Source organism: Cuculus canorus, chromosome 4 (assembly GCF_017976375.1).
Source record: "Cuculus canorus isolate bCucCan1 chromosome 4, bCucCan1.pri, whole genome shotgun sequence".
NCBI lineage: Eukaryota > Metazoa > Chordata > Aves > Cuculiformes > Cuculidae > Cuculus > Cuculus canorus.
Window position 1 is genome coordinate 77,985,018 of NC_071404.1, and position 27,183 is coordinate 78,012,200.

At 43.3% G+C, this 27,183-nt stretch overlaps 2 protein-coding genes across 2 annotated transcripts in view; one reads left to right on the forward strand and one right to left on the reverse strand.

Moving 5' to 3' along the window:
- SHROOM3 (shroom family member 3) overlaps window positions 1–13,847 on the reverse strand; it is a 140,059-nt gene extending 126,212 nt beyond the window's left edge. Inside the window, exon 1 of the mRNA XM_009566139.2 lies at window positions 12,784–13,847. Within this exon, the coding sequence (XP_009564434.2) occupies window positions 12,784–12,948 (165 nt within the window). The 5' untranslated portion in view covers window positions 12,949–13,847. The remainder of the gene's footprint in view (window positions 1–12,783) is intronic.
- A 5,601-nt stretch (window positions 13,848–19,448) lies between these two features.
- Window positions 19,449–27,183, forward strand: part of CCDC158 (coiled-coil domain containing 158) — a 52,886-nt gene continuing 45,151 nt past the window's right edge. Inside the window, 6 exon segments of the mRNA XM_054066179.1 lie at window positions 19,449–19,634; window positions 23,992–24,236; window positions 24,635–24,741; window positions 25,130–25,457; window positions 25,740–25,816; window positions 26,425–26,532. Of these exon segments, the coding sequence (XP_053922154.1) occupies window positions 24,054–24,236; window positions 24,635–24,741; window positions 25,130–25,457; window positions 25,740–25,816; window positions 26,425–26,532 (803 nt within the window). The 5' untranslated portion in view covers window positions 19,449–19,634; window positions 23,992–24,053.

A 27,183-nucleotide genomic window follows, 5' to 3' on the forward strand; every position in this document is an offset into this window, starting at 1 on the left:
GCGTTGCTACTGAAAATGGCCAATGATATTCCACAGTTGTAGGGAGTCAACAACACCAGCACGCAGATTCACTTGCCATTGGAGTCATTTGTGCCCTTCAGTTCGTTTGTGAATGCCACAGCCACGGGCACAATGGGAAATAATGCTTTTATTGGAAACAGCAGGTTGCCACCATCAATTTCAAATACCCTAAAAAAAAAAAGTAGACTCACTTCTGAGTGCTGGAGACTCAGTAAACAACCAAAGGCATTTGAGTGAGTATTCTGTTTGGCCTAAAACTGCTCACCAAAAGTAGAAGGCCAGACTACAACCCTCTGTGAATTAGAACAAAAGGCTTAAAACTGAGATGGCTGGATACTTCTTAACCAGGACCATTTTTGTGTTTTACCATCACAATGTCATAAGCGTATTATATCAGCATTGAATTTTTGTATTTACTCCTTTCCCCGTCAGTCTCACATCTATTTTCCGTGCTAATGGCTAGTTCTTGCTCACTGATTTAAGCCCAAACCAGTTATGTATTCCCTTTCAGTTCTATATTCCAACGCATATTCTGACTCAGCTCAAAAGCAGGAATTATTTTATCTGGTACTTTGTGAGACCACAAACTATAAGCACCCTCAGCTCACACACGTATACATACATATATAAACACAACTATTTTGCTGCAGACACTGCCATCTGCCACCAAAGCACCTCACAACAGCTTCCTGCAACCCTTAGCTTCTCTAAAAGAAGAACAAACTCTGATGATGGTGCTGGTGTTGGTATGCAATTGATCCCAAACTTGGCTCATGGGACCACATTTTTTCCTAGTACAATATGACACCAACTGACCTTCTATAATATCTCATCACCAAAGCCAGAACATCTCACAGAGCAGTGCTATCACACTGTCTCCACCTCAAATTCTGATGGGTCACTGATTCAGCACTGGCTCAGAGGGAGCAGGGCTATGGACTGAACCCCTTTGTGTCATTTCTCATTGCGTTTCAAAGTCTCCTGTCCAAGGAGTGACACAGTCCAACCTGTTAAGCTAATGAGAGCTGACAAGATCACAGCCCGAGAATAGTAAAAGATACAGAACAATAGATGCTCACCCTGGTTCTCTTCAGCTCCAATCAGCAGAGGAACCTTTTGTTTTAGCAGCTGATGAGACACACAAGAAGACACAGAGACACAGAGTCACTCAAGCGCGCTTACTTTTGTTTCTGCTTACTCCTTTCTCCTAACCTCCTACTTCTCTTCATGTGCCAGTGGCTCACTCTCTATCGATCTCCATTAAACATTTATAAAAGCCATGTAAAGATCATATCAGTGGTAGACAGAGAAACCTCTAAATGCGGTCCATTATTAACATCTGATGATTGGTTAAATAACATCCAGTCTTAAGAAAACCAGTGATTAAGGATTCTCACTAAACATTTTTCTGTATACCACCAGTTTCTTAGAAAACCAACTCTTATAGTAAGCAGTACCATCTCCCCACAGTCTTGCTGCATTTCAGCGCTGGCCACAGGGAAATAGAGACTGAATCTCTTCCAGTTCTGGTGTCTGATGTTTACAGTTCCCTACCCCAGAGCACTGGACGGTACCTTCATCTTAGTCTTAATGCAGGTCACAAGAGAACTCAGACTGCAGATGATTCCCTAGCTTTGCTGAAAACACTGTAGAAAACAAAGTTATACGCCAGGGGAAAGTGGTTTTTAGATCTACCCCTCAGTGAACAGGTTAAGACATAGGTGCTGTCTGGTAGGCAAATATCTGTCACTAAATTAGAAACAGGCTTCAGAAGAAGCATGGGGGCTCCTTTTCCCAAACTAGAAGGAATTCTTAAAAAGTTGGAAATGTGAAGTTTTCCAGTTCAGGAGGTGCGTTGCTGTGAGTGGCCCTTGCAGAACAGCACAGAAGAGCGTGGGGGCCCCTGGCCTGAACCCAATTGCCATTGACTAAATCAGGAGCAGGAAGCGGGCCTTGGGCTGGAGAAAGTGCTCGCTTTGCATCTTTGGGCAAGGATCAGCGGGCATACCCCCACTCCCCTGTGTCCGTGACTGCCTCTCCGGGCTGATAAAAAGGGCAAGTTGCCCCTAATGAACCTGTGTTGGAAACCTAATCCTCTACAACAACAACCAAGTGCTAAGATACATCCCTGGGTCCAGGCAGGAGAGAAAGTGAGGAACCCTTCTAAGGGTGTCTGTTTCTACACCAGTCTTTTGTCGTATCTCTCCCCCTCACCCACCTCCTTCCCTGCCTGGTTATTCCAGAGTCAGTTTGCACAGGCTGTTTGCAGAGACAGGACAACAATAAAGGGCCACTTGGAAAGTCAGCAGAAACCTCTTAGCTTGAAATCAGAAATGTGCAGAATCCCAAAAGAATAAAAATGTTTGAACTTGCCTCCCCAAAAGGGTTGTACTCATTGACTCACAAGCAGGGGGAACAGTGGTAGTAATTTAACCTGGGGAAGAGTGCCAACAACTTATTTAATTGCAGAGTTTGTGCCAACAACCCCACAATACCACTATTAATACAAGTCTGCGGTACAAGACTAATTCTACTAACCTTTTACTGTTGTCTTACAGTCAGGTCAGTGGCTGCATCCCTTCTGTGCTGACACTGTTCAACAAACACTGGCGACTGCTTTTAAGCAAATGTGAAATGGAGTGGGACAGGAGGGAGGGGGATCATTGATAAAATGAAGATTCCCTCCACTCCACCCCTCGCTTCCAAATGTTTTGCATTTCTTTCTCCATTTTAAGTCTCTCTCTTGAAACTGGAAATACGTCTTGCTATGTATTTGCTCCTGGAAAACAGCCAGATCTTTGGTCTAAATTCCATCAGCTCATTTCCCAGTTTCTTTGAGACTGCTTTTGAGAAATGTGGATCTCTCTCAGCCCATTGGCAAGGGCAGTCATTGTATAAAAACATGAGATCTGACATTAGGGACCAATCCACTTTTCTCAACGAAGCACTTATTCAAAGAATGCATATTTTTACAGATAAATAAAAAAATAGCAATAGTGGATCCAGGTTTTGAAGGACATGATTATTCCAGCGATTATGTGCCATTGTGAACATCTTGAAATCCAACACTAAATAATGCATAAACTCCAGGCAACATCTGTTACACGAGACAGTAAATTCCATGGTGCATTTGCACACTCACCCTTGCTTCACTCCTCACCCATTGCTGGTTTTGGTTTTATATATTTACACTTTGTGACTGTATCACAACTACCAATTCTGGACACATGCAAACAGACTTTTTGATTATGCTTATAAACAGTGTAAAGAAGTGATAGTTTTCAACTGTCACCTGCTGGAATTGCCACGACAGACAAAATAAATGCTGAATACAAGCTGAACAGAAACCCAGGAGAAATACTTCCATCTGACTACAGTTAACTCTCTTTACCAGGAAGCCAGTGGTTCTCCAGAGGCGTTAGGAAATTTTCTGCAACCTGTAGTTGACCGTATGCTCTTTCAATTCTTCTGAAATAAACACCTCTTGCCACAACATGGATCATCCCCAGGGATCCTGGAGAACCTTCTGGCCTCCTGCGGCCCCATGAAATTGTTGCCGCTTTGTACATTGTGAAACAGATCTGTTTGCCATTTATTTGGCAAATATTTCCACAATACTTTTATCTCCAGTTCTTATGTGAATTAACATTTGACATTTATCCTTGCCTTTAATAGGAAAAAAAGCCAAGAAACTCTTAGAAGTAACAGCAAATGTGAAGATCTGGCATATTTTCAAAAACTTGACTTCAATAAAAAGGTGAAAAAATCTCTGAACAGAACTAATAAAAATTGACTCTGCTGCCAATACAAAATGATTCCCTGAAGACTTCAGCATCTCAAATTTTACCTCTATGTGACCCACTACTGCTAACAGCTACTAGAAACCGATAGCTCTTCTCTCTCCCTGTTGGCTTGTGTTTAAAACATTTTAACTGCTGATATGCACAGGACAAAACTGCTTACAGCATCACTGCAGAATGTGTGACTGAATCCCAGGAGAACATGGAGCTATGACATTTGTCAGCCAAACTCGTCATTCATCCGTGCATTGGAAAATCCCCATTCTTGAGTGAGAATAGGGAATGGCTTTCAGGCTGGCAGATTATCTGGAGAGGTCTGTGGGAACTGCAAAACGTTGCACCTGCCTGAAAAATGGCACCAACTCAGCACAAGACGTTTCCAGAGGGCAGAGTTAATATATGGGAGGAATGCACATAAATCCTGTTATTTCTTAATGGGATTTGGGAGCTTATTTCTCACCCCATGCCTTGAAATGTATCCCACAGCCTATTCCAGTAATGAATTTAAGCACAGTGATTTTCTTATCAGCAGGAATCATTCTTCACTGGGGTTTGAATTTTGGGGTTTGGTCCAATTTTTTAATGCAAGTGTGAAAAATTAATAATATGCTTGAATACTAGCTAGGATGTTAACAAGCTGAGTCCTGGGTAAGCTGGTCTTGTCTGTTCCTGTTGTCCTTTTGCTAATTTCAATTGACCAATACATTTACAAATACATTTACAGATACAAATATCATTTATTTGTTTGGGTGTTTAAGTTCATGGCAGAGTAACAAGAGTTGTGGAAATAGATTTAAGCAGCGTCCAGCTAAAAATGGGAAGACTAGAACTGTTTCCAGCTCAGTTGTTGTGAACCTACACAAGACCTCTCTTACCCAAAGCAAACTTAGAACATTTAGGAAGACATTTTTTCACTCAGGGTGCTAAGTGTGGTACAGAGAAGACTCCAGAACAATGATGAACACCCATCAGTGTCTGTTGTTCATGCATAAAGGCCAAGTCCAGTTCTTGGGTAGGGGAGAGAATTGCCTCTGGGGCTGATGAACACCAACACGTTTTGGGGTTATCCGATACTGTTCTTGGGTGCTCTCTGGTGTCACCAGGCAGTGAGCCACTCAAAATGTTGGAAATACCCAAATAAGTGACAAAGACTTCGTGCTTTCAAGCCTGTTTTCAAAGGCTTCTGGACATTTTTTTCTTTGATTACTAGTGGGTTTTGGCCCAGAAATTAGAGCTCATCTCATTTTCACTTTCAAAGATCCCTCCCAAAGTCCGAGTAGTTCACACAGAACATATTCATGCTGGATTCATGTTCCACAGTTTTGAGCGTGGTCAAAAGATCCTGAAAGCAAAACTGATGAAATTTGAAATGAGATTAGCTCAGTTCAAGCTCTGTTATCAATGATAGGTTTTCTTCATATTGCTTGGGCTCACAGGAAGCGTGGGAAAGACTGAATTTAGTAGAGCCTTTCACAAGCAATCATCTACTCTCCACAGCCGCTGATCTCAGGGGTGCATCCTCTGGTTCTCATTGTAGGATCAGCGTAAGTCTTAACTCTGGTCACACCGCTACAGCCAAACAAGGATACATGGCTTTTTTTTTCTGTCCAATCTATTTCATGTAAGGTAAAGCTAGGGCAGGATTTATGAAGACTCCCTTTGTTGATCCTAAAGATTGCATGTTGTTTAATCACACACGATTCCTCTCTGTCTAAGAATCTGGGAAGAAACCATTTCTTCTCTCACACCTTTTTGTGATTTAGAAGGACATTGCACTGCATGTGGTGTCTTCAACTCAGGTGGTTGCAATGCAGTGGTGTAGATATGGTCTGAAAGACCAGCTGTCTCTGTGGATTTGGACCAAATTTTCACAGCTTAGGTTGATCTCTGGTGAAGAGGTAACTCTAAAGTAAGAGCGGTCAACTGGAGAGAGACACCTGTCAGTCATTATCCCCACCCCTTCTCAACACAGAGGTATCCCTGCTTTTAAAGGTGATTTCCTTCCACATGCACATCCATACAAGTTGTGTCACTGAGTCATCTCTGCACCTTGGCATTCAGCTGCATTTACCATTGTTAATTAGGACAACCAAGGTATTCCCGGTAGATGTGCTCATCGTGACGCATTACAGACCAGCTGGCACCACCCCTTTAGACAGCCTATCTGCAGTCTGAAAGCTCCTGCTGACTTTGCTGGTGCTGCACCAATGCCCAGCAAGCCACCGCTCCCGTCAGTCAGTCAGTTTGTCTGCAATTGCTAATTCGGTGCTGGGGAAGTAAACAGAAGTCTTTTTGTGCTAGAAAACCATCGGCAGCCTAATGGGGGGGGCTGACAATAGAAGCCTTTTCATCAAACTACTCCCTAGCTTTAAGAAAGGTAGACGATCACATCCCTTGTGCTGGCATCAGCAGTCTTTCAGGAGGCCCTTTTCTGAGCTCCGAGAAACAAGGAAGAGTGGTGAGGAACTGCTCCTCTGCTTTCTGAAACAATCACAGCACCAGTTTCCTTTGGCCTCTCTGAAAACAGAGCTCTGCATCACCCCATTTCCCTGTTGTCCAGGATCAGACACCTGCCTCGTGTATTGCCACAGTCTAGCAACAAGAGTCTGATGTGCAGGCAGACGATTTTGCATTATTACCCCCTGAGCTCATCAGTAGTCAAGGCACACAGTCCTCCAGTGCCACACCTAAAAGAACTGCTGGGGGGCAAAGAGGGAGGGAATTGGAAAGAAACAATTTCTGTTGGCCAGGCTGGTTTGGCCCCTGATCTTTTTCCTACGTTCCAGGCAGGATAGCAGTCAGTGCAGGTCTGTACTTCTCTCTGCTCACAGGATCAACTTTTCCCCTGCCTTTTGACTGAGACCAAGCAAAAGCCATTACATTATGGTTTAATTCTAGATAAATTCCTGCCCACTCACTGTTCACTTATTGCTTTCCCCAGTGAGCACAAGAAATGAAGGAGTAGCAAACACAGTAAGCTGCCGTGCCCTGTGAGCTAGTGTAGTTCAATAGTAAGAGATCAGCACTCATAAGTGTGCACTACACACAACACACCTAGCTACGGCCCTAAGTGCACAGCCAGTGTGGAAAACGCTCTGCAAGAAGGTGGGAGCGTAACAGTGGCTTTGAGATGGAAGCCTTCATCACCCACTCGCAGTATGTTGGAAGATAGTGAAAAGGGGTGTTTTTTTAAAAAAAAATTAACAACTCATAGGTCCCAAATTATTCTTCAGCAGTAAGGAGAAAAATAGAGTCCATATCTAAACAGCCAAGAATAAGTGTGGAAGCTTTCAAAGAAAAATATTTATAATAACAATAATCACAGAACAAGTCACTACGCCACTGGCTCAGCTTTATGTCCCCATGCCCGGGTGAGTAAGTCCATCACAACTCTGCCAGTTTCAGACAAGCCTCTCTAATGTGAGCACTGGCCATCTTTTTGTGCTTGCAGCCCTATGGAAAGGTTAATGGTTTCTAAATTGCCATTTGTCACACACAGGGATATGGGGGATGGATGCAAAGAAACTTAGCCTGTCAGTGCCTAAGCTAACTCAGGATTGTTTACGGTGACTCTGGACATTCAAGAGGGGAAAGTAATGGACTGCTGGTACTGATCTAACGGAATAACATTGACTCCAAGTGTTTTGATCAGAGACGGGGATAAGTATCTGTGGGCCAGCTGGGGTCCAGTGTGGCCTTTTGAGTTTTGTTTTGTCAGGAATCATAGAACCATTCTCGTTAAATCTCACTAACTACTTTCTGAGCTCACCCAAGTGAGGTGAAGAAGGCATTACAGCCAAAAAGAAACATAGCACAGGAGTCGGAGCTTTGTGGAAGACAGCCTGAACGAGCTTCAGTAAGCACCAGCTGCTAGAGGACTCTTCATTTCAGCAGAAGTTGGATCAGGCTCCTAACAAGGTTTAAACACCTTACAAGAATTCAGCATTATTTCTCAGGCTCCATCCAAAGCCATTCCTATTATTATTAAACTTTTATTGCTTCCTACATCCCTGCTGAGAGGTAAAATTCTGAGTCTGTGTCATGCCTCTGGCATGAGGTCCTTGTAAATGACCTACCCTTTGGAGTGAAGAGAACTGATGAACTACAGCTCAGCATGTGAAAAGTGTTCCCACACAGCTGCCATCTGAGAAAGAACACTTCAGATGCCTTAATTCCTCGGCAAGAGAAACAACTCTTTTGTTAGTATCATCAACATGGAGCTCAAATTGAAAGGGCACTTCAGAAGTCTACAACAGGTAAAACTATCCCAAAGCTTTGTGGATAGCAGTGAGAAACCGATGGGAGAAATAGATCGCCTGGCTCCAAAATGGTTGAGACCGAATAACATTAATTACCTTAAATTAAAATTATTGCAGGAAATTGGGAGGGAATGAATGCTTCTGTTACCAGTTTGCCTTTACCATCAGGGCTTTAATTTTTGCAATATCGATCTTACAGCTCAGAATGAGCCGAAAAAGTAATACACAAATGTAAATATGGGTTTGCTTCTGGGTATTATCATGGTTTTGAGGCCAAAAGAAATCAGGTTCCTATTAAACATTCAGCATTACTTGCAACCGCTTTTGCATTTCTCATGAAATTTCCAGTTCCAGCTGAAGGAGCCATTTGTTTAATGAAATTTCCACTACGAGCAGATCTCCCCATATCTGGGCAAAAATTACATGGTTTAGATTACTAAACAGGTATAATAAAGATCAAATTATGTGAACCAAGACCTGAAAACAGAGAAGCCAAGGTTGCTACGGGGGATTCGACTTCTACTGTTTCTGAAGTATTAGTTACCGTTTGAACTTGAATGGACAGAAGAAGAAAAGTGTGATATTTTAAGGAAGGAAAGTAATTAAAAACTTGAGAACCTGCTGGCCAAAGGAGTATTTGATAACTGAGAGTAGCACATTCTCTGGAGGTCTAGGCTGGAATTTTTGAGGTCTACAAACTTGCAAAGTTCTCTCAGCTGGCAAAACAAAAAAAATAGCATAACATGCTCATCCGAGAGAAGCAGTTTATTACTGCCACCAAAGTCTTTTCCCCTTCACCTCCAGAAGACACTTATTTATTTGAAAACACAGGGAGAAACTGTGAATGGTTCCAAGCAAAGAGTTTGATTGACAGCTATTCTCCAAGCTTGTGTAAGTGGGAAATTCTTTCCCAGGAAGACTGCTAGGACTACAGCTCCCTTTCAGACTCTCACCTACACCCTTCACTGACAACATCTTTTACACCACCGAAACAATACAAATGGCAAAACACATTTTGTTAATTTGCAGCCTGTGATTCATCATTTTGGACACTGTCCCAGCGCTGACCAGTGACATTCTGGTGCTAATTTAGGTACTGATTTTTGGACATTCCCTTGAGGCGCAGCAGAAAAGGAACATGCAACTCATTACTTTTTCCCCATTCTGTCTTTCCTTTCCCTCTGGTATAACAGAAAAATAATGTTGGGAATGTTCCATAAAGCTTATTTCTGAGGCTCCCTCGCAAGCTTGTGCTTGGATGACAGTCCAGGAATACCACACACAGTCCTAAAGTCCCAAGAGGCAGCTCCAGAAGACAAAGGGAACTTCCTTACATTCCCAAGATGGCTAAGTGCTCCTCTAGGACAGTCAACATCCAGAGTTTCCATTCTGGTGACATACTGTTAAGCATTTGGATATTTCCTGTTACTGAAAAACAGTATGATTTCTTTTAATGTCCCATATAGCCAGAATATAGCATATTATGACTTACAGCCTTCACATGATGACTTGTTTATAGCCAGACCAGAAAGAAGACAGGAAAAAGTTGACTAGAGGGAATGTCAAAGCAGCTTCCTTTGTGTGATCTTTCTTCACCTCCAGCAACGTATTACAAAGAGATCTATGTTGCGGATTTTGAATTAGCTGTGAAGAAACTGCTTCAGTATAGGTCTGTCATTCCACAGGGGGAAAAGAACGGTGTTCACATAAAAAGGTCATCTGTTTTAAGTACGTAAGTTCATATTAGCGGCACAGCCAACATTTCTGCCAAGCTGATTTAGATGTGGTTGCATGATGTGCTGAGCATCGAGGCTGACGCAGCAGAGTGTTCACTAGTGTGTTTAACTGCAAGTGCACCCATCTGTGTACACCACCACTCATCCTCTGAGAAATTGGCCTGTCTGGTTGCACAGTAGCACAGCAATGCACCCATATGGCAAAGAGACCTGTACAGAACAGTGGCAGATAACTGATTCTGATTTAGAAGGTGATTCTAAAATTGTGGCCAGCAGATCTCTAAAGCAGCACCTCCTCCCAGCTAAGGATATAGGTCTGGTTTTGGCAACTTACATTCCTAATTGCTGCTCTCATTGCTTTGGGGGTAATTTCTTGGCATACTATTGGTGGAAAAATCTGTCTTTCCCAGGAACTGCACATGGCTGAGAGAACCAGTTTTTGTGCATGTGGGCCTTTTGTAAATTCACTCATCTTGGGTTTAAGGTTCTATCACAGCCTTTGGTCTGAAGCTGAGACAGGCCAATACATGTGGGTCCCAAGTGAGCGTGTTTTTGATGGACAGAAAGAACTATTGCATTTAGACAGACTTGCTGCCTGTGAGTATTCTATAACAAAGTATCAATGTTACTTTGACTGGTTTAAGTCATGTTGCAAGCTTTCCTGGGTACCAGCTTAAATATTAGCTGAAATCTACGTTTTCATTTACACTGAGGCCATTGAACACCACCCTGTCAACACAAACAGACACTTAAGTGGACATAAATACAAAGTGTTTGCCAAAACACAACAGGGAGCTGAAACAGAAATAAAACTCCTTAATTTCAATCAGAAATTAAAACCTGACAAGCACATTTTCTGATATTTATAGGTAATATTAATTAGGACTGCTATCAGATCATTCCTACTGCATACCTGCAGAACCAGTGTGATTTTTAATGTTCCCTTCCAACACAAACCATTCTGATTCCCTAAGTTCCTTTGTGCAAGTACAGAATTTTAACTGCCACATGATCTAATTTTTCATTTCCCCACAGTTCTTCATTACTCTCCAGTATAAGCCACACAATAATACTGAATTAGCCAAATAACTGAAGAGCACATCGTGAATTCAAACACAAGAGGAATTTCTGAGCTGAAACTGGAAACCAGGAAACAGCTACAGGTGCTGTGTGAATTCCAGAAAGAACAGCTTTCACATGCAAACCACTCTCCAGCTCTGCGTCACCAATGCGTGAGCAGAACAACGAAATGCTAACATGGACAGCACATACCAAGCAGTTGCTACAAGCTTGGGGGGGGGGGGAAAAACCCAACCAAAAGTACCCACCACATTTTTTCAGTGTTGTTTCACAGAAGGCAGGCACAAGTCATGCAGCTCCCAGTGGCGCCATGCACACTCCAGGCATGTTTGACATTAAGGGGCCTGGTTGTTGTGGAAACCAAATCCCATAGATTAATTAACGTACAGCAGCCAGAGCCATCTCTCCCTCTCTGCCTCCTTGCCCCCAATTAAAAGAAAAAAACAGACCGGTAGTTTTTTCCATCATAGAAGAGTGTCAAAGCAAAAAAGAAACCTTTTCCTCCCAAATGCAGAGCAGTACCAATAGAAGTGAACAACGTGACTGCAGCGTTAGTCCCTCGCGTTTCTAAAATGAAAAACTATAACGCTGTTTCAGTGAGGCTGGTTTTGCTTTATGTGGCTGTGCTGAGCTATCCCTAAGAAGGTCCTGCAGAAAGATGATTGTGTGAAATTTCTAAAGTTTCTTTGCGATGCAAGAACTCTTCTAGAAGTTCTCTTTTTTTACTTTCAACACGTAGAGGCACTGATTACAAATAATTCACCTCAGGTGAATTATTCAAGTGGCTGACAGTCTTCATGTGACTGTTCACACAAGGCATTGCAGCATTTGAGTAACATTGATCCTGAATGTCAGCGTTTTATTTTAGCTGATGTTGGTTCCAATCCCTTGAATTCCTCCTGAACATCCAAGTTCACACTAGGGGTTAAGATCAGACATAAGTACGTACATGCAGCTCACTATAAAAACACATCCCATAAATAGGAAGAATGCACCAGACCGAGGACACAGCAGAGAAATGCAGTTAAGAGCCATTAAATATGGTAAAACTTCGGAATTACCTAAATCCTATTTTCAAAACAGTTTTAGGGCCATAGGTAAAACACATTTTAGATATTCACAGATTCAATGTTTTTGAAATTCAATGCTTTTGAAAATCTTCTGTCTTCAGTGTCTGCATCTTGAGGCACTTGAGAATTTACAATAGCCCGGTTTGATAAGAATGAGGAACTCTCCTATTTTTTCCCCTCAAAATATCCTTGTGAGCTATGCTGCTACTTGCCTGTTGCCAATATTTGATCATGAATAATTAAAATAACAAAAATCTTGAAGACATACCATACTTAAAAGATATTTAGTAAGCAGAGAGTACATAGGGTGAGCAAACTGTTAACATAGCATAATATGTACACGTACCACATAGGCACAAGTATTTATTCTTCCATTTCCCTACACACACTTACAATCAGCCAACATCACATTGTGACTTCAAGCACTTACTTTCCTTTCTCTGCAGAAGTGGTGATGGATTACTGAACACACTCAGATATGCTATGATCTCATGATGCAAGATCACCTCATGCGAGTCCCGTTCTCACTGTCACTCATAGTAGTGAAATAAACAGAGGCAATTCCTGCAAGCTGAGATCCTTCCTGTGGGACAAAACCTGCACTTTGATCGTTAAACAATGCTGAGAGCTCTCACATGTTGCTCAAATACGTGGCTCCTGAGCAAACCTCCTGACTTGAATAGGTGCTCAACAGTTTTCAAAACCAGGCCAAATACAGTGTCAAATATAACATTTCAGTGTTATTTTACAACTCTTGCCCTTTAAATCGGGCACCACTCATAACTTGTTTGCATTTCATTTAAAACAAGAAAAATACCTTTGAGATGATTAATGGCTCCCCATGCTCCAGTCCTCCTTTCAGCGTGAATCCCCATGGAGCACCTCCTTGAAGCAGTGCCTCCAGGTAGATGTATCTTCCCTTACGGGTAATGCTGGTCTCTGAAGATGATAAGCCGGTGTTAATATTGTCTAACATCCTCATCCGTCCTATCACATACTCAGTTAAATACAAAAAACACTCAGGCTATCACAGAACGACAAGGCTGTAGATTAAACTCCCCAGAAGCCCGCCACAACTCATCTCTGAGTGCATGAAACAAAAAGAGTCTGAGATGGAAAGTTTCCCTTCAGAGCTGGAGTCCAAGGTGATGGGTTGAAAATGTTTCCCACCAACATTTCAGCATGCTGTTTCTCCTTCAGAACAGTGAGGTTTCACAGGCATTTCAGCACTGTGCTTTCCCCGTTCCCAGCCATTCTGGGCATGATAGCTTTGTAAAGATTTATCTTCATGTCTTCAGTAGATCAAACTTGCGCTTTTAAAGTTGTGGGCAGAAGAGGAAAAATAATGTTTATAGATTTAAAAGCCTCTGGCCAGCAAATTGCCAAAATCCAACCAAATGCTTCATTTGTGATTGATTATCAGTCTTTTCTTCCTTTCTGCATGCGATTTACCATTACAATGGCCTTCTTGCCTCAGCCCACTGCACTAAAAGAATGAAAGCGTCTTCTCCCTCTCGTGCTCTCAGTTACTCTGTCCGCTTACTTCACAATTTTCTGACTTGTCAAAAAGAAAAAAAAGGAAAAGGCTGGGGGAGGAGAAGAGAGAAAGTCCATTCCTAAAATTATGTGAAGTAACTCCAAACTTTTTGGATTTAAAATGGCAAAATAGTGAATGAGGAAAACTAGAGAAGCAGGTGAAATTAATCCTTTGGGGAAAACTTCAAGACGATAGCTGAGCTCTTTTCATTTTCTGTGCTCTCCCCGATGATCTGCCAAAGCTGCAGCAGCCACTGCTGCTATGAGGGAGGGTGAGGAAGCGTGAGAGAGAGAGAGAGAGAGGGATTAAGGGAAGTAAGGCAGCGCTGCCCAATTGTGCACGTCAAGCATGCAATTCTAAAATGCAGTGTGCAAAAGCCGGAGCTCACCCTTTTATTATGTCCCCGGAAACCACCATCTTTCTATTGTCCTTGCCAAGGAATTGTAACAATCCAAACTGTCAGTTGCTGAAAATACAATGGACCTGTTCCAAATCAGCACAGCAGAGCACAGCTAATAATTTTGCTCTCATCAAGTGCTTTTCCTCCACATGGAATCTACCAACTTCCCTGAACATACTTCTTTCCCGCATTTACGTTGTCATAAAATTATGGTCAATGCTTTCCCAATGTATGGAATAAGAAATTAATACTAAGAACTTTGGATATTTTTATTAATGTAGGCAGTTGCCAATGCCTACAGAAGAACTTATCGATGTGGGTTCGTCTGTTCTTGCGTTTACACACGTAGGCATTTGACTCATGGCTTAACCAGGTGTTTACAGCATACATCGCTGAAGGTGTTAAAAACCTTCCTGTTTTTTATCAGCCTTTGAACAGGATGATAGAGAAAACAGCCCACAGATTGCCGTCTTTACTGCAGGCATAGCTGAGTAACGTAATAATAGTGCCTAACCCTCAAAGGTGCCCACACTTTCGATCTTAGTGTGCCTGGGATGTGCATTATTTCTCCTTCAGGCTTTGAAAGCCATAAGGATCTTGTGTTAACAAACCCATAAAGAGCTGTGGGGTAAAAGCTCTAGAACTGTGTCTCTAGAGCCAGAAATTTTTGCATTTGTTCATGCCGTCCCATTCCCATCCCCTTTAAGATGTTACAGTTTCCCCAGAGCCTTCTATTTGCCCCATGCGTCCCAGCTCTCATTCCCAATAGCCATGAAAAGGAATGCGAAAAAGAGGCCACTCCCATTACTTTTTCATAGTAGATGATCCTCAGTCCTTGCTTATATTGAGCTTCGTGTCCTCCACTTCCCTCCGTTTTCATTAGCTTCACACCCTGGTAGGGCTTACAGATTGCTTTCATCCAGAACTCACCCTTCAGCCTGACTCAAATCAGATTTCTGTAGTTTTACGCTCCTAGTGTTTCACTGTAAAAACCCTCATTCCAAGTCACCACAAAGAGCAATTCATTCCTGTCCCTCCTCAGGCCTTCCAGAGACAGGCTAAGGCTGTGGGAGCTGTCTCCTGGGGTCCATATCCTCCTATCCATAGCCATCAGGACTATTAAAGACTGGGTAAGAACATGCCAGCCTGTTAGCAAGCCAAAGGTGGTACTTCAGATTATATCCATTTCCAATAAAAAACATTGTCCACTGCACCTAATGTCTGCAGGCACCAGAATTTCAATAACAGCTTTATTTCTCACGGTGCCTACAGTGGCTGATGATTAACAGCTATCAACATAATTTCTGAAGTACAGATTTACTTCTACTCCAGCACTGTAGTTCATTTCAGGTGTTGAATCCAAAGACATGTTTGCCAATAACTCCATCAAACCTGTCACCACTGCAAACACACAACTTCCTCCCTCTATTACCTCCAGATTTGCTAGGCCTTCATGCTGTTAATCCAGCTCTAAAAAACATCCATTCATATACCAGAGACCCTGTGACTAGGAAAGGGAAAGGGTTTGATCAGACACCCAAAAAGGGCTGCCAGGTACTGTGCTGCTTTCTCATAAAACACCGATTCCACATGGGAATTAAAAACCCATCAGGTGCTTATAGAACCCAGTTTCTATCTGTGTTACTCATACATTTCTCACTGAGAAAACTGTCTGGGCCATCGTCCCAACGCTAACCTCTTGGTGATGCCTAAAGGAACCAAAGGATGTTTGGAACGCTAGAGATAGCAGCAGCTCCAGCCCACACACGTTGGATTTAACTTCCTGCCAGACACAATGCAAACAAACCGGAGCTATCTTGCACAGGAGTGCAAGATAACTTAATAACATACAGCAACTATACTGATCAAGAAAGTGTGATTAATGAGCATTGCTGTGCTGAAAACTAATTCTTCTGAGAAACAGATTTCAGTGATGAAAACAATTAAAGCAATATTCACTGTTCACCTACATATAAATATTTCAAACTATTCAATACAAAACTTTTTTTTCTCTCATTTTGCCACTGGCAAGAATCTAAAATAGCACAAGTGTCTCAGCACTGTTTGCTACAAGAAAGGAATCTTTCTGTGAGGATTTCCTCTCTGGGACAGAGCCGAGATACTCTCTGTTGGAATGCAATAGAAGGACCTGGGTTGAGAAAATGGCTGTCCTTGCAGAATAATACATTTTAATTGAAATTTTGCACAGTTTCGTTATGAGAGAAAATAAATTTGGATTAGAGACAATTGTCAAGAACTACACTGCTAGAGCAGGAGAAATTACCAACGATTTCACTCTTCCAAGTTCACAATCAAACTACGTTTATCATCAATAAAGGCACTCACTCCTTGCTGTCAGCTGCTCTGACTTTTCTCAAATTCATTCAAATATTGCCAACGTCTTTTGCAAATAAAGTTCATAAGAGCAATACTGCCCCCCTCTGCTGGCAGTATCAGTTCTCACAGTTCATCAGTTGAAGTGCAAGCACTTTACAGTTTAGTTATAGGCGTTTGTTGTGCTCTTCCCTTTCAGATAGGGAAGATTTGTTGTGCTCTTCCCTTCTTTATTAAGCATTCAGGGTGATGTTATTGATCTTACTTGGGTCCCTGAGCTGGCAATTCGTTAGGTCAGATTATGGGTTAACCTAGAAATCAAACAAAGGAAGTTAATCTCCTCAATTTTGTGTGCATCTGTTACTGCCTTGTTGATCGGGGAATTAAACATTCAGAAATCTACCTGCTCTTTAGTTATATCCTGTGAGTTCAGAGAGAGCAAATTCATAACCTATATCTAAACAAAAATTTTATAATACAAAGCAGCCCTCATCTGTACTGAAAGGACTTCTGAGCAGGAGTAACATGCCAAAATGGCTCAGAGGTGAACATCAGACGGGCAGAAGTGTAACCGATTACCCAAAACAATGTGTTTGGCACAAAACTGCCCTTAAAAGCAGGCTGACAGAAAGTTCAGGATGAGGAGGCGTACGCTATCTTGCATTCCCTCCTGCTTTTGCAGCCTTTCTTATTTCTAGTTGTGCACAAACTGCTTCTGAGCGAGGGTAAAGCTTGCAACAGCTCTGTTTAAGAGAATTTATATTTTAAATAGGCAAGGTGGACAAAAGGGGATAGAAATGTGGGTTCTTGTACCTTTCAGATACAAAGAGAGGGAATGGGTGACCTGCTCATGGTCATACATGGAGTCTGAAAAGGCTGAAAAACAGGAGAAGTGCTTCTTTTTCCTAGCTCACTGGTTATACCACAGAAAAACTTCTCTTTTTCTTCCAGAAAGGGTTCTGTATAAGCTGAAGAGTGTCAGGAATTTTAAATAATAACAGACAGCCTTCAAGCACCAGTGGCCATCCCACTTCCTCCTGTCCCCCTAAATCCTGAAGCCATTCACCTAAATCTGCAGTAGGATGGAACAAAACACAAGTGTCAAAAGACAACTCTCCTGAAACAGCCCAGGATCCCTTAAGAAGTGAATCATTCCTTCCTGGGGTAGCAATTTCCCTGGAGTTTTATTATATATATAAAAAAAAAAAAATTAGAAAGAAGTAAACAGAAAATACAGTTTTTCTATACTTACCTCCAATCAGCTCGAGCTGACAGTAACACATCCATTCACTCCACTCTGTAAAACCTCATCTTGCTTCTAAAACAAATGACAGGAAGGAATACACATTAAGACTCTGTATAGCCTCAAAAATAATGGATTACAATCTACAACTAGTGTTCAAAATTTGTTTCTAGAGACATTCTTAGGGCTGCATGGGGAAGCTCTGCTCAGATTCCAGGCTGGATATGTGTACATCTTCCTTCCAGGCCATAGAATAAGCCTCCTTTTCTGGACAGGCCTGCGGTAAAATATGAAAAATCAGACAGAAAGGAAAAGACAAGAATCTGAGAGTGAAAGGAAAGAACAAAGCTGAGAAACAGAAGCAAGCTGCAAAATTAATGAATCTGCATCCATTTCAACTTTGAAAGGGCACTTGTTTTTTGAAGTCTGAAAAGAAAGAATTTTCTTTGGTGAAAACAGCCTCTCCATATAATATTGCCTCTGGCACAAAATAGCTCTAGGTCCCTCAGTTGCCCAAAGTAAACTGAAAAGCAACAAGCCAAAGTGAGGAGTCTGTCCAACTAAGGAGAGCGCAAGTGCTGTCATGACTGAAGGAGGTGAATTCAGAGTATCTGGATTCAGAATTGCAATTATTTTCTTGTTGCATCTGAATTTACAGCTACCTGATGCACTGCACAGGGAAGCACCCTGCTGAAACAAGAGTTCAAATCTGGAACCAGGAACCAAAAGAGAGTCCTCATAATACAACACCAAAACGCTACAACATATAAATTATTGTTATACAGTATTAAAAATGTAACAACATTGAGGCCACTTCAGCAATAAAAATCCTTGATTTTCCATACATTACCATAAGCCCTTCCAGAGAAACAGCACTCTGAATGGAATAAATTATGAAGATGCACAAAAGCAGAGTTCTCATTCTAACACTAAGATAAAAAAGATACGTGAGTAGCTGGCATAATGCAGTATTATGATGCCATAGCCGAAGAGTTTCTCTTGTTAGGAGTCAGTTACATACTTTAAAAAAAGAGGGAAACACAAAATGCTCAGGGTAGCCATCACCTTATTTAATTCAAGAATTCTGTAGGATTTATTGCCATCTTAGCAGGCTGTGTACACAATTGGGTGTATTTAAAAGCCACCCATCTGCTAAAAGCAGAGGTTTCTGAGCCCAGCTGTTTCTTGCAAGAGGGATTACAGCTAAAGTCACCTGAGGCACCGTGGCCAGATGCTGTTATTGTAAGGCCAGACATCACAGCAAGCCGTGACAATGCAGCCTTGTGTCTGAGCTCATCCTCTAAAGCACAGGACAAATTCTGTAGGCATTTATGTTTAATATGAAGAAATACAAGAGGCTCAGATAAATTAATTCCCCAAATAAATAATAAATAAATAAATAAATAAATGTCCCCCAAAATAAGATACTTGTTTAATAGTTAAAGCCATTATTAACATCTTTAACCAAACCTGAAACAGCTGGTGGGTACAACCCAGGTATTTTAGAAGCAGAGCTTTTACTGGCATAAATTACTCCATTCCCTGCTTCTGAATGACTCATGGTTTCCTGGGGGGAAGAAATGTTTATGGTTTAAATGTGCTTCTTGCTAGGAGACCTGTGGTGATTTTTTTATTTTATTTTTTTAGAGATATTCCCAAAAGAGAAAAAAAGTTATTCAGGAATTGGATCCTAAGTGAATTACTCTGTTCTAACTGCTGCTTCAAGACTAGCTCCCACAAAACACTAGTCTAAGAAGGCTTCTGCTGCCAGGAGAGGTCATGCTCCCCAGAAAGCACCCTACCGTGGCCCTGATGGAAAAAGCTATCGAGTTTCCCATTGAGGCTGACTCCAAGTGACACTTTCTGGGGAAATGGAACACTGGATGCAGTGTTTATTGGCTCTCCCTCATGCACATGATCAGCTCCAGAGGAGGAGTTTGTTCCCAAGACTACAGAGTCAGGCAAAAGGGGCTGGGATAAGGGGCAGGTGGCTTCCAGCGGCCCCAGAGGAATTGAGGGGCTGGAGGCATAGACACAGGAGCAAGTGCAAGATAATCGGTGCCTCCCTCCATCCCCAGCCCCACAGCAAGGAGCAAAACCTCAGCGTGCCATCCAAAATCCAGGAGGAACAAACCTCAGCAGCATCAGTTGGAGGTAGGTACGTGAGTTTTCATGCATTAACACCCAAGACTGATGGAGCATTGAAACCTGCCTTCAGGTTATTGTACAGCATATTTACCTATAAACTCCTTTGCCTCTCTCCTCTGTGGATAGAAGAAAAATACAGGTTTTCTGCACTGCCTCTTTTTCCGAATGGCAAAATAGGAAGTATTTTCTCGAGCTGTTTTCCATCTCCTGCGAGTGTTTTTTGCTACTGATGACTCTGGAACACGGTGCAGCTGGGAGGGTGGAGACCAGAGGTCTATTTTCACCTGGTAAATTCTTCCTTTCCTTCCTTCAGTCTGAAGCAGTCTGCCTTAAACCCTATTTCTTCCTTTGCCTGTAGGTCTGTCTTTTAGCACAAAGCAAAGGGTGGGTTTTTTTCCCCTCTCATAAATCAAAACGATGTGCTCTTCGTTGAGGAATGGTTATGCACTTTTCTTCTTAGTCGGGTATTTAAATATATAAACATATGTCTGTCTCCTGGGTTTGCTCTGAGTGAAGCTTTGCAGATCTCAGATGATGTTGGTTTGGGCACAGTTCACCCTCCTGTTCCTAGAAACCCGGGATGCTGGAATAAGCTGTAATTTTGAAAAACTGGAGAAAAAGGACAGCCTGTTGATGTCTGCATGTCCCCTCCCAAAATCAAGATCCAAAACGCAGCAGTCGGCCACCTCATTTTCCTCACAGAAGTGCAGCAATGGCCTCTTGACCCTGCACCTGCTCTCTCCCCGAGAACTGAAAACACTGGTCAGGCTGTCACCTTTTGGAATTCAAAACCTTTTCACCTCTTCTGGGACTGGTGCAAAAAATCAAAATATTTTCATTTTTATTTCTGAACAGGCGCTTGTTGCCCTCTGGCCGCCTCTGTGCCAGGAGGAAGCCTCCTCGCGTCAATTACTGCCTTCAGTCAGTTGGTGGTCTGAGCTGATCTCCACAAAATGCCCTTTTTTGGCCAAATACCCCAAGGAAGGTGGCCCCTCGCAGAGGATTTTTATTTCCAGTCTGAAGCACAGCATTACTAAATCTCCTGCCACAGTGATACAGTGGTTGTGAGGCTGCCTTAACTCTGTGCCCACGGCCTGAGGGAGCCCCCAGGAGCTGCCATTTTGGGGCTGAGCACCCACACCTGAGGGGGCACCAAAATCAGTAAAAACACTAATTGGAGGGTGTTAGGAAGCAGGCATTCTTTTTATTTGGTACCGGGGGGTTGATCCTCCTAACGTATATGCCAGCAGCTAAAAGTGGCAGGATTTTTATACACTGAATTTAACACATAGGTATTATATTTCTGGTAAAAAAACATGTATATTAATCACATTTCTCAATACTAATTACAACAGGTGTCCTCCTAGTTGTGTATTGAGCCTGGGGTCTGCAAAGCAGCTCCCTCCTCTATTCTGTTGGCATCAATCCCTCTGTTGTTTCCATATAATGTTTGAAATAAGGGTTATTGTGACCACCCCATCTTTTTTCCTTGGCTCCTGAACTGCTGGCCAGATGCTGACCTTCATTGTTTTATTCTTTAAGTATCAGAAAATGAGGGCTTTTCTGTTCACTGATTTGAATTATTAGGTCAGGCATTCTATGTAGCAGCTTGCATTGGGTTGCTCAGGGGTACAACAAGGCGGGCACACCTGAGCGGCCATTTTGGGGCTGAGGGGCTGAGGGCTACACCTGAGGGGGGGGACCTGAGCGGCCATTTTGGGGCAGAGGGGCTGAGGGCCACACCTGAGGGGGGGACCTGAGCGGCCATTTTGGGGCAGAGGGGCTGAGGGCCACACCTGAGGGGGGGACCTGAGCGGCCATTTTGGGGCAGAGGGGCTGAGGGCCACACCTGAGGGGGGGGACCTGAGCGGCCATTTTGGGGCAGAGGGGTGAGGGCCACACCTGAGGGGGGGAACCTGAGCGGCCATTTTGGGGCAGAGGGGCTGAGGGCTACACCTGAGGGGGGGACCTGAGCGGCCATTTTGGGGCAGAGGGGCTGAGGGCCACACCTGAGGGGGGGACCTGAGCGGCCATTTTGGGGCAGAGGGGCTGAGGGCCACACCTGAGGGGGGGACCTGAGCGGCCGTTTTGGGGCAGAGGGGCTGAGGGCCACACCTGGGGGGGGGGACCTGAGCGGCCATTTTGGGGCAGAGGGGCTGAGGGCCACACCTGAGGGGGGGACCTGAGCGGCCATTTTGGGGCAGAGGGGCTGAGGGCCACACCTGAGGGGGGGACCTGAGCGGCCATTTTGGGGCAGAGGGGCTGAGGGCCACACCTGAGGGGGGGGACCTGAGCGGCCATTTTGGGGCAGAGGGGTGAGGGCCACACCTGAGGGGGGGAACCTGAGCGGCCATTTTGGGGCAGAGGGGCTGAGGGCTACACCTGAGGGGGGGACCTGAGCGGCCATTTTGGGGCAGAGGGGCTGAGGGCCACACCTGAGGGGGGGACCTGAGCGGCCATTTTGGGGCAGAGGGGCTGAGGGCCACACCTGAGGGGGGGGACCTGAGCGGCCATTTTGGGGCAGAGGGGCTGAGGGCCACACCTGGGGGGGGGGACCTGAGCGGCCATTTTGGGGCAGAGGGGCTGAGGGCCACACCTGAGGGGGGGGACCTGAGCGGCCATTTTGGGGCAGAGGGGCTGAGGGCTACACCTGAGGGGGGGACCTGAGTGGCCATTTTGGGGCAGAGGGGCTGAGGGCTACACCTGAGGGGGGGACCTGAGAGGCCATTTTGGGGCTGAGGTGACACCGAATATGCCAGCAGATAAACTCTGAGACTAGTTTTGGAGTTGTAGAAAGCCAGCACCCTTTAATCAGGCCTGGGAAACAGGAAGGAGTGATCTCCATCAGTCACATGCAGCAAGACAACAGCTGGGGACAAAACAGATTTCCCACTTAGATGCATACATATAAATTTTCCCAGAAATCTTATTCATATGCTATTACTTTCCAATTTTTAATGTTGTTATGAACTTCACAACAGTCAAATCTCTTGCTACTTTGGAGCTGGCTCCAGCCCTGCCTGACATTCCATTTGAGATGGGGAAAGGCTGCAAACAGAGGGGATCACAGGAGACCCCGCTGTTCAGCACAGACCACACTGAACACAAAGCATTATCGTCTCCACAGGATGAGCAGTGTCTGGAAAAACACTGCTTGAAAGAAGCCGTGCTGTCAGAGGGACGTTGTGTCTAACCTACAAAAATACAGTTCCTTGGATGAACTTAACTCTACTTCAACTTAAATCAAAATATTCCACTTTTTGTAATAGTAACTAATTTTTATCAGGGGCTGAGTGCTCCCAGCCTGAACATGTGCTGGGATGAAGCTGGTGACTGTTGGAGGAGTGGGTTGCAGCTATAGGGTGGCCTCTTTCTGGGGAGGAGGGTGGAGGAAGCGGCACGGTGGCCCTCTTAACTGTGAGGGTGCAGCCTCTATGGTGAGGTGACAGGGAGTGCATGCTCTGATGAGTGAAATGCCTCTCAAAGTGGAGGTGTGGAGGGTTCGCAGAGGCCAGGGGGACTTCGGGACCGTTCTCTGCAGGTGGGAGAAGCTGGTCAGGACGCTCAAAGACTGCCTTCTTTCCCACCACAGAAAGGCAGATGGCTGCACACATCGGACATTTTGGTATCTGTTATGCCTGTTAGCAAAACATGGTAGTTTTGACTACAGTGGAGCTGCAGCAGTTGAAGTTGTGGCACTGTGTTACCAGATAAATTCTTCTGTTTCACTTTTCTTTTCAGTTATTCGTTTCAAGTGGTGTTTGTGGGCAGTGCAGCTGGATACCCTTCTGTATTCAGTTCTGCCTTTTTAGCAAATATTTCTGTGTGGTGTTCTGCAGGGAGGCATGGGAAAGACAAACAAAAGGGGGTTTGAAACTCCACAATGAAGCCACTGAATTCCCAGTGGAATCAATGATATGTTCTTTGATTCAGAAGGAGCCTTGACCAAGTACCAATGTATGCCTAGCACGGGCAAGCATTAAACTGACTTCAGAACAAGATTTAGGAGTAAAACACTATAAAAATTGCAGAGTATTATGTGATTTACAAGGGTGCTTGTAAGTTCATGTTTTGTGTTTCAAATTGAATCCTCTTTTGGCCCTGTATCTTGAACAGCTCTTGTTGATGCAAACCCAAGGTAAAGGCAGAACAGTTTTGAAGCATTTGTCTCTGAACGCTGGTATTCCCCACCCAGCGTGCAGCCCTAACATTGGTTGGGTTTATTGTCCTTAGAAAAGATGATTGCTAGGACTGACAGTTGGTAGGCAGGCACTGAGAGACTCTAATGCCCAGTTTCTACAGATGACTGTGTAGTCTTACATAATGACTCTTGTTTCAGCATTTGCATTTATTTGCCTTCCAGGTGCTGCTAGCCCATTTCTTGGCATCCAGAATGTTTTAGCTTCTTCTGTTCTCAGCACAGTGATGGAAAACTCAGCCTCTTCTAGTACTGGTTGCAGTCCATCCAACAGTGACTTCTGTTCCAAATATGAAATACATACTGATTCTGAAGAAAAAAACAGGGGTGGTGCTGGCAAAGAACACATGGAAAAGGTTCTGGAAGAATACCTGCAGAAAGGTAGAGATGTGCAGAAGAGGCTGCATGAAGTGAGTTGCAAATTTGGGGCAGCTTCTTGAGTATAGATGAGCTCTTGTTGGTTTTGTCATTGCTGAGTCTGGAGAGTTGTGCCAGCACTATTTTGAGCAGCTTCTTGGCTGCTGTAAATTGTACTTGGCCCTCATGATTCCACATGCCGTTTGACAGACAGAAATAGGCAATGAGTAACAACATTGTTGGCACAATCCCTGTAACAGTGTTCTGTGTATAGTCAGTCCTCCACAGCGCATTGTGACCGACTGGTTAAGAAATACAATTTTTCATAACTAAGAAACACAAATCACCTCCTAATTCCCATACCCGTGCTGCTCTCTGGGTCATAGTTTTAGGTTATGAATTCAGTATTTTGGTTGGTTTAGCCTGGGGGGTTGTTTTTTATCTCCTTAAGGCCACCAAGCTACATGAGCAACAGAAAGCAAACTTAAGACTGATTGGTGATTTGCAGACCAAACTGATGGAAGTGCAGTTGGAAAGAGATGCACTTGAGGATGCAAGGTATGAAAGCCAAGACAAACGTGTTATGGAGAGTGTATAGATGGGCTTTAAGAGGCAGTGGGTATAAGCTGGAGAGGGGCAGATTTAGTCTAGGCATAAGGAAGAATTTCTTCACCATGAGAGTGGTGAGGCCCTGGCCCAGGTTCCCCAGGGAAGTTGTGGCTGCCCCATCCCTGGAGGTGTTCAAGGCCAGGTTGGATGGGGCTTGGGCAGCCTGAGCCAGTAGGAGGTGTCCCTGCCCAACACAGGAGGGTTGGAACTGAAGGTCCCTTCCAACCCAAACTATTCTATCATTCAAACAACATAAGTATTACCCCTATTAGTCGGGATAAGAATCCATCTTGTGAATCCTGGTTTTTTAAATTATTTCGTTGGTTTCCAAACTCAGACAAAAGGAATCCCAAAGCCAAGAAAATGTAAAAATACAGCTGAAGAATACTTGTCAAGAGCTAGAAGCTGTCAACCAGCTGCGGGAAGAGATGCTGAGTGAGGCTGACAGACGAACTGAGCAACTGAAAAAGATGTTACACAGCCATAAGGAAGTAATGCTGGAACTACGCAGCATCTTAAAGGACTATGAAGAGAGCACAGGCAAGAAACTCTGTGAATACGGGAATATTACTAACCTACACATCCACAACGTGAGCACAGCATTTACTGATGTCCTGGGAGATTTAGACTCAGAGGCGTCACACCTCAAAGGAAAGGCTTCCCTGGTATGTGAAGAAAGTGCTACTTTTCCTTCCAACACTTAGTGTTCTGGGTTTTTTTTAGAAAATATTTGTGAAACCTGAATCTAAATTGGCCCAAGGAAATGGTTATGGCAGAAAGAGGTACAAATGCAATTTTGCAGTTAAGGTGGTATGCAGGAATTTAACCTGTATTGAGCACATTTTCACAGTTGAAGGTGGAAGCAAGAGGAAGGAAATCACACTTTCAAAGCTGCTGTTTAGACCATGTTTTCTTTAGGGGTTAACATTGTCATCTGTTTACAACAGATGGAAGAACAACTGGACTCATTGAGAAAAGATTCACAGGCCCAAAGCCCTCTTCTGTGTCGGCAACATCAAAATAGGTACCTGTTCTTCATTTATTTATTTGTAATACATAAACAGACGTTTTTTCACGTTCTGCCGGCCATTATTTTCTGCTATTGATATTATTTGGTGAGGGGAGTGGCTGGGGGCAGCAAGTGGTGTTTTTGAGGACTTAATGATTGTTCTGTTCCTGATGATTATTTGCTCTTGACTTTCTGTTGCGTCTTCTTTCCCATACTGAGTAATTCCTGTTTTATTCACTGCCTCAGAAAAATATTATTTTGAAATAATCTGTACACCTTACTTTTATAGGTGTGATTGGTCACTTATGCAACATGTAGGAATTGTTGGGACACTGGTTCCATTGATAAAAGATTGAAAGTAATCACATTGGTGGTTACATCACCTTTTTCTTACTAATTTTGCTAAGAGATTTGTCTTTGCTAATTCCAGAAGTCCTAATTTCCCCAGCTACCCACGTGAATTATACAGTAACCAGTGCAAACTAAAAGGGTAATTCACTGAGTTCATAATGTTTCATTCACAGTAGAACATCTGGCTACTGAAAAATATCATTACCTCTTCAGTGGAGAAGTTATTATTTGCCAAGACTAAACGTATAACCAGTATTTTCTTTTTGAAACAGGGTTGAGCAGCTAATGAGTGAGCATGAACAGGAGGTGGCAGCACTTAATGACAAAGCTAGCTGTGCACTCAGCTATGATAATATCCAAAGCCAGGTGGAGATCATTCAGTATGGATTTTGATTATAGTATAGAAAATGGCAAGAGTAATTTTTGTTTAAGAGAAAGCTTATGCTTCTCTTGCACTCTACTTTCCGCTCTGGACTTTTGATTTCTTGGTATTTTTGTTTAAAAAGTTAAACGGTCCTTCCATATGTTATGGAATGAAGTTTAAAAGGGTGGCTGCATTGTGCAAGAGCCTTGGCCTTCTAAATGTTTTGTGGAGTTGGATACAAAATTAATTTCCAGCAGCACTATCAGTCGAATCACAAAGAAGAATGGGGAAACAATTGTGTTGTTTGTATATGTGTACAAGTAATAAAGAGAGGTCATTTTAAAGGAAGGATAACTTTCATTTGGGATAAAATTTGGTAACAATTGCATGAGAATAATAAAAGCACGAATTCTCACCAGCCATTTGATGGCTCCAATGGGTGCTCAATAAATCAGTTAAAAAAACGCGGGCATGCCATGCAGTGTTGCAATCTTAAGGTGAGATTTAAATAACGTTATACATTAATACTTGGTTGAATAGCTGATAGCAAAACAGTTCTCAGTTCTGCTTGTAGAATAGTTGGGGTGCATTTGAAGCAGACATAGCTTTTCTAGAACTTGCTTGAAAATGAATGAGTTATCGTAGATAAAAAGCATCAAGATTTCAA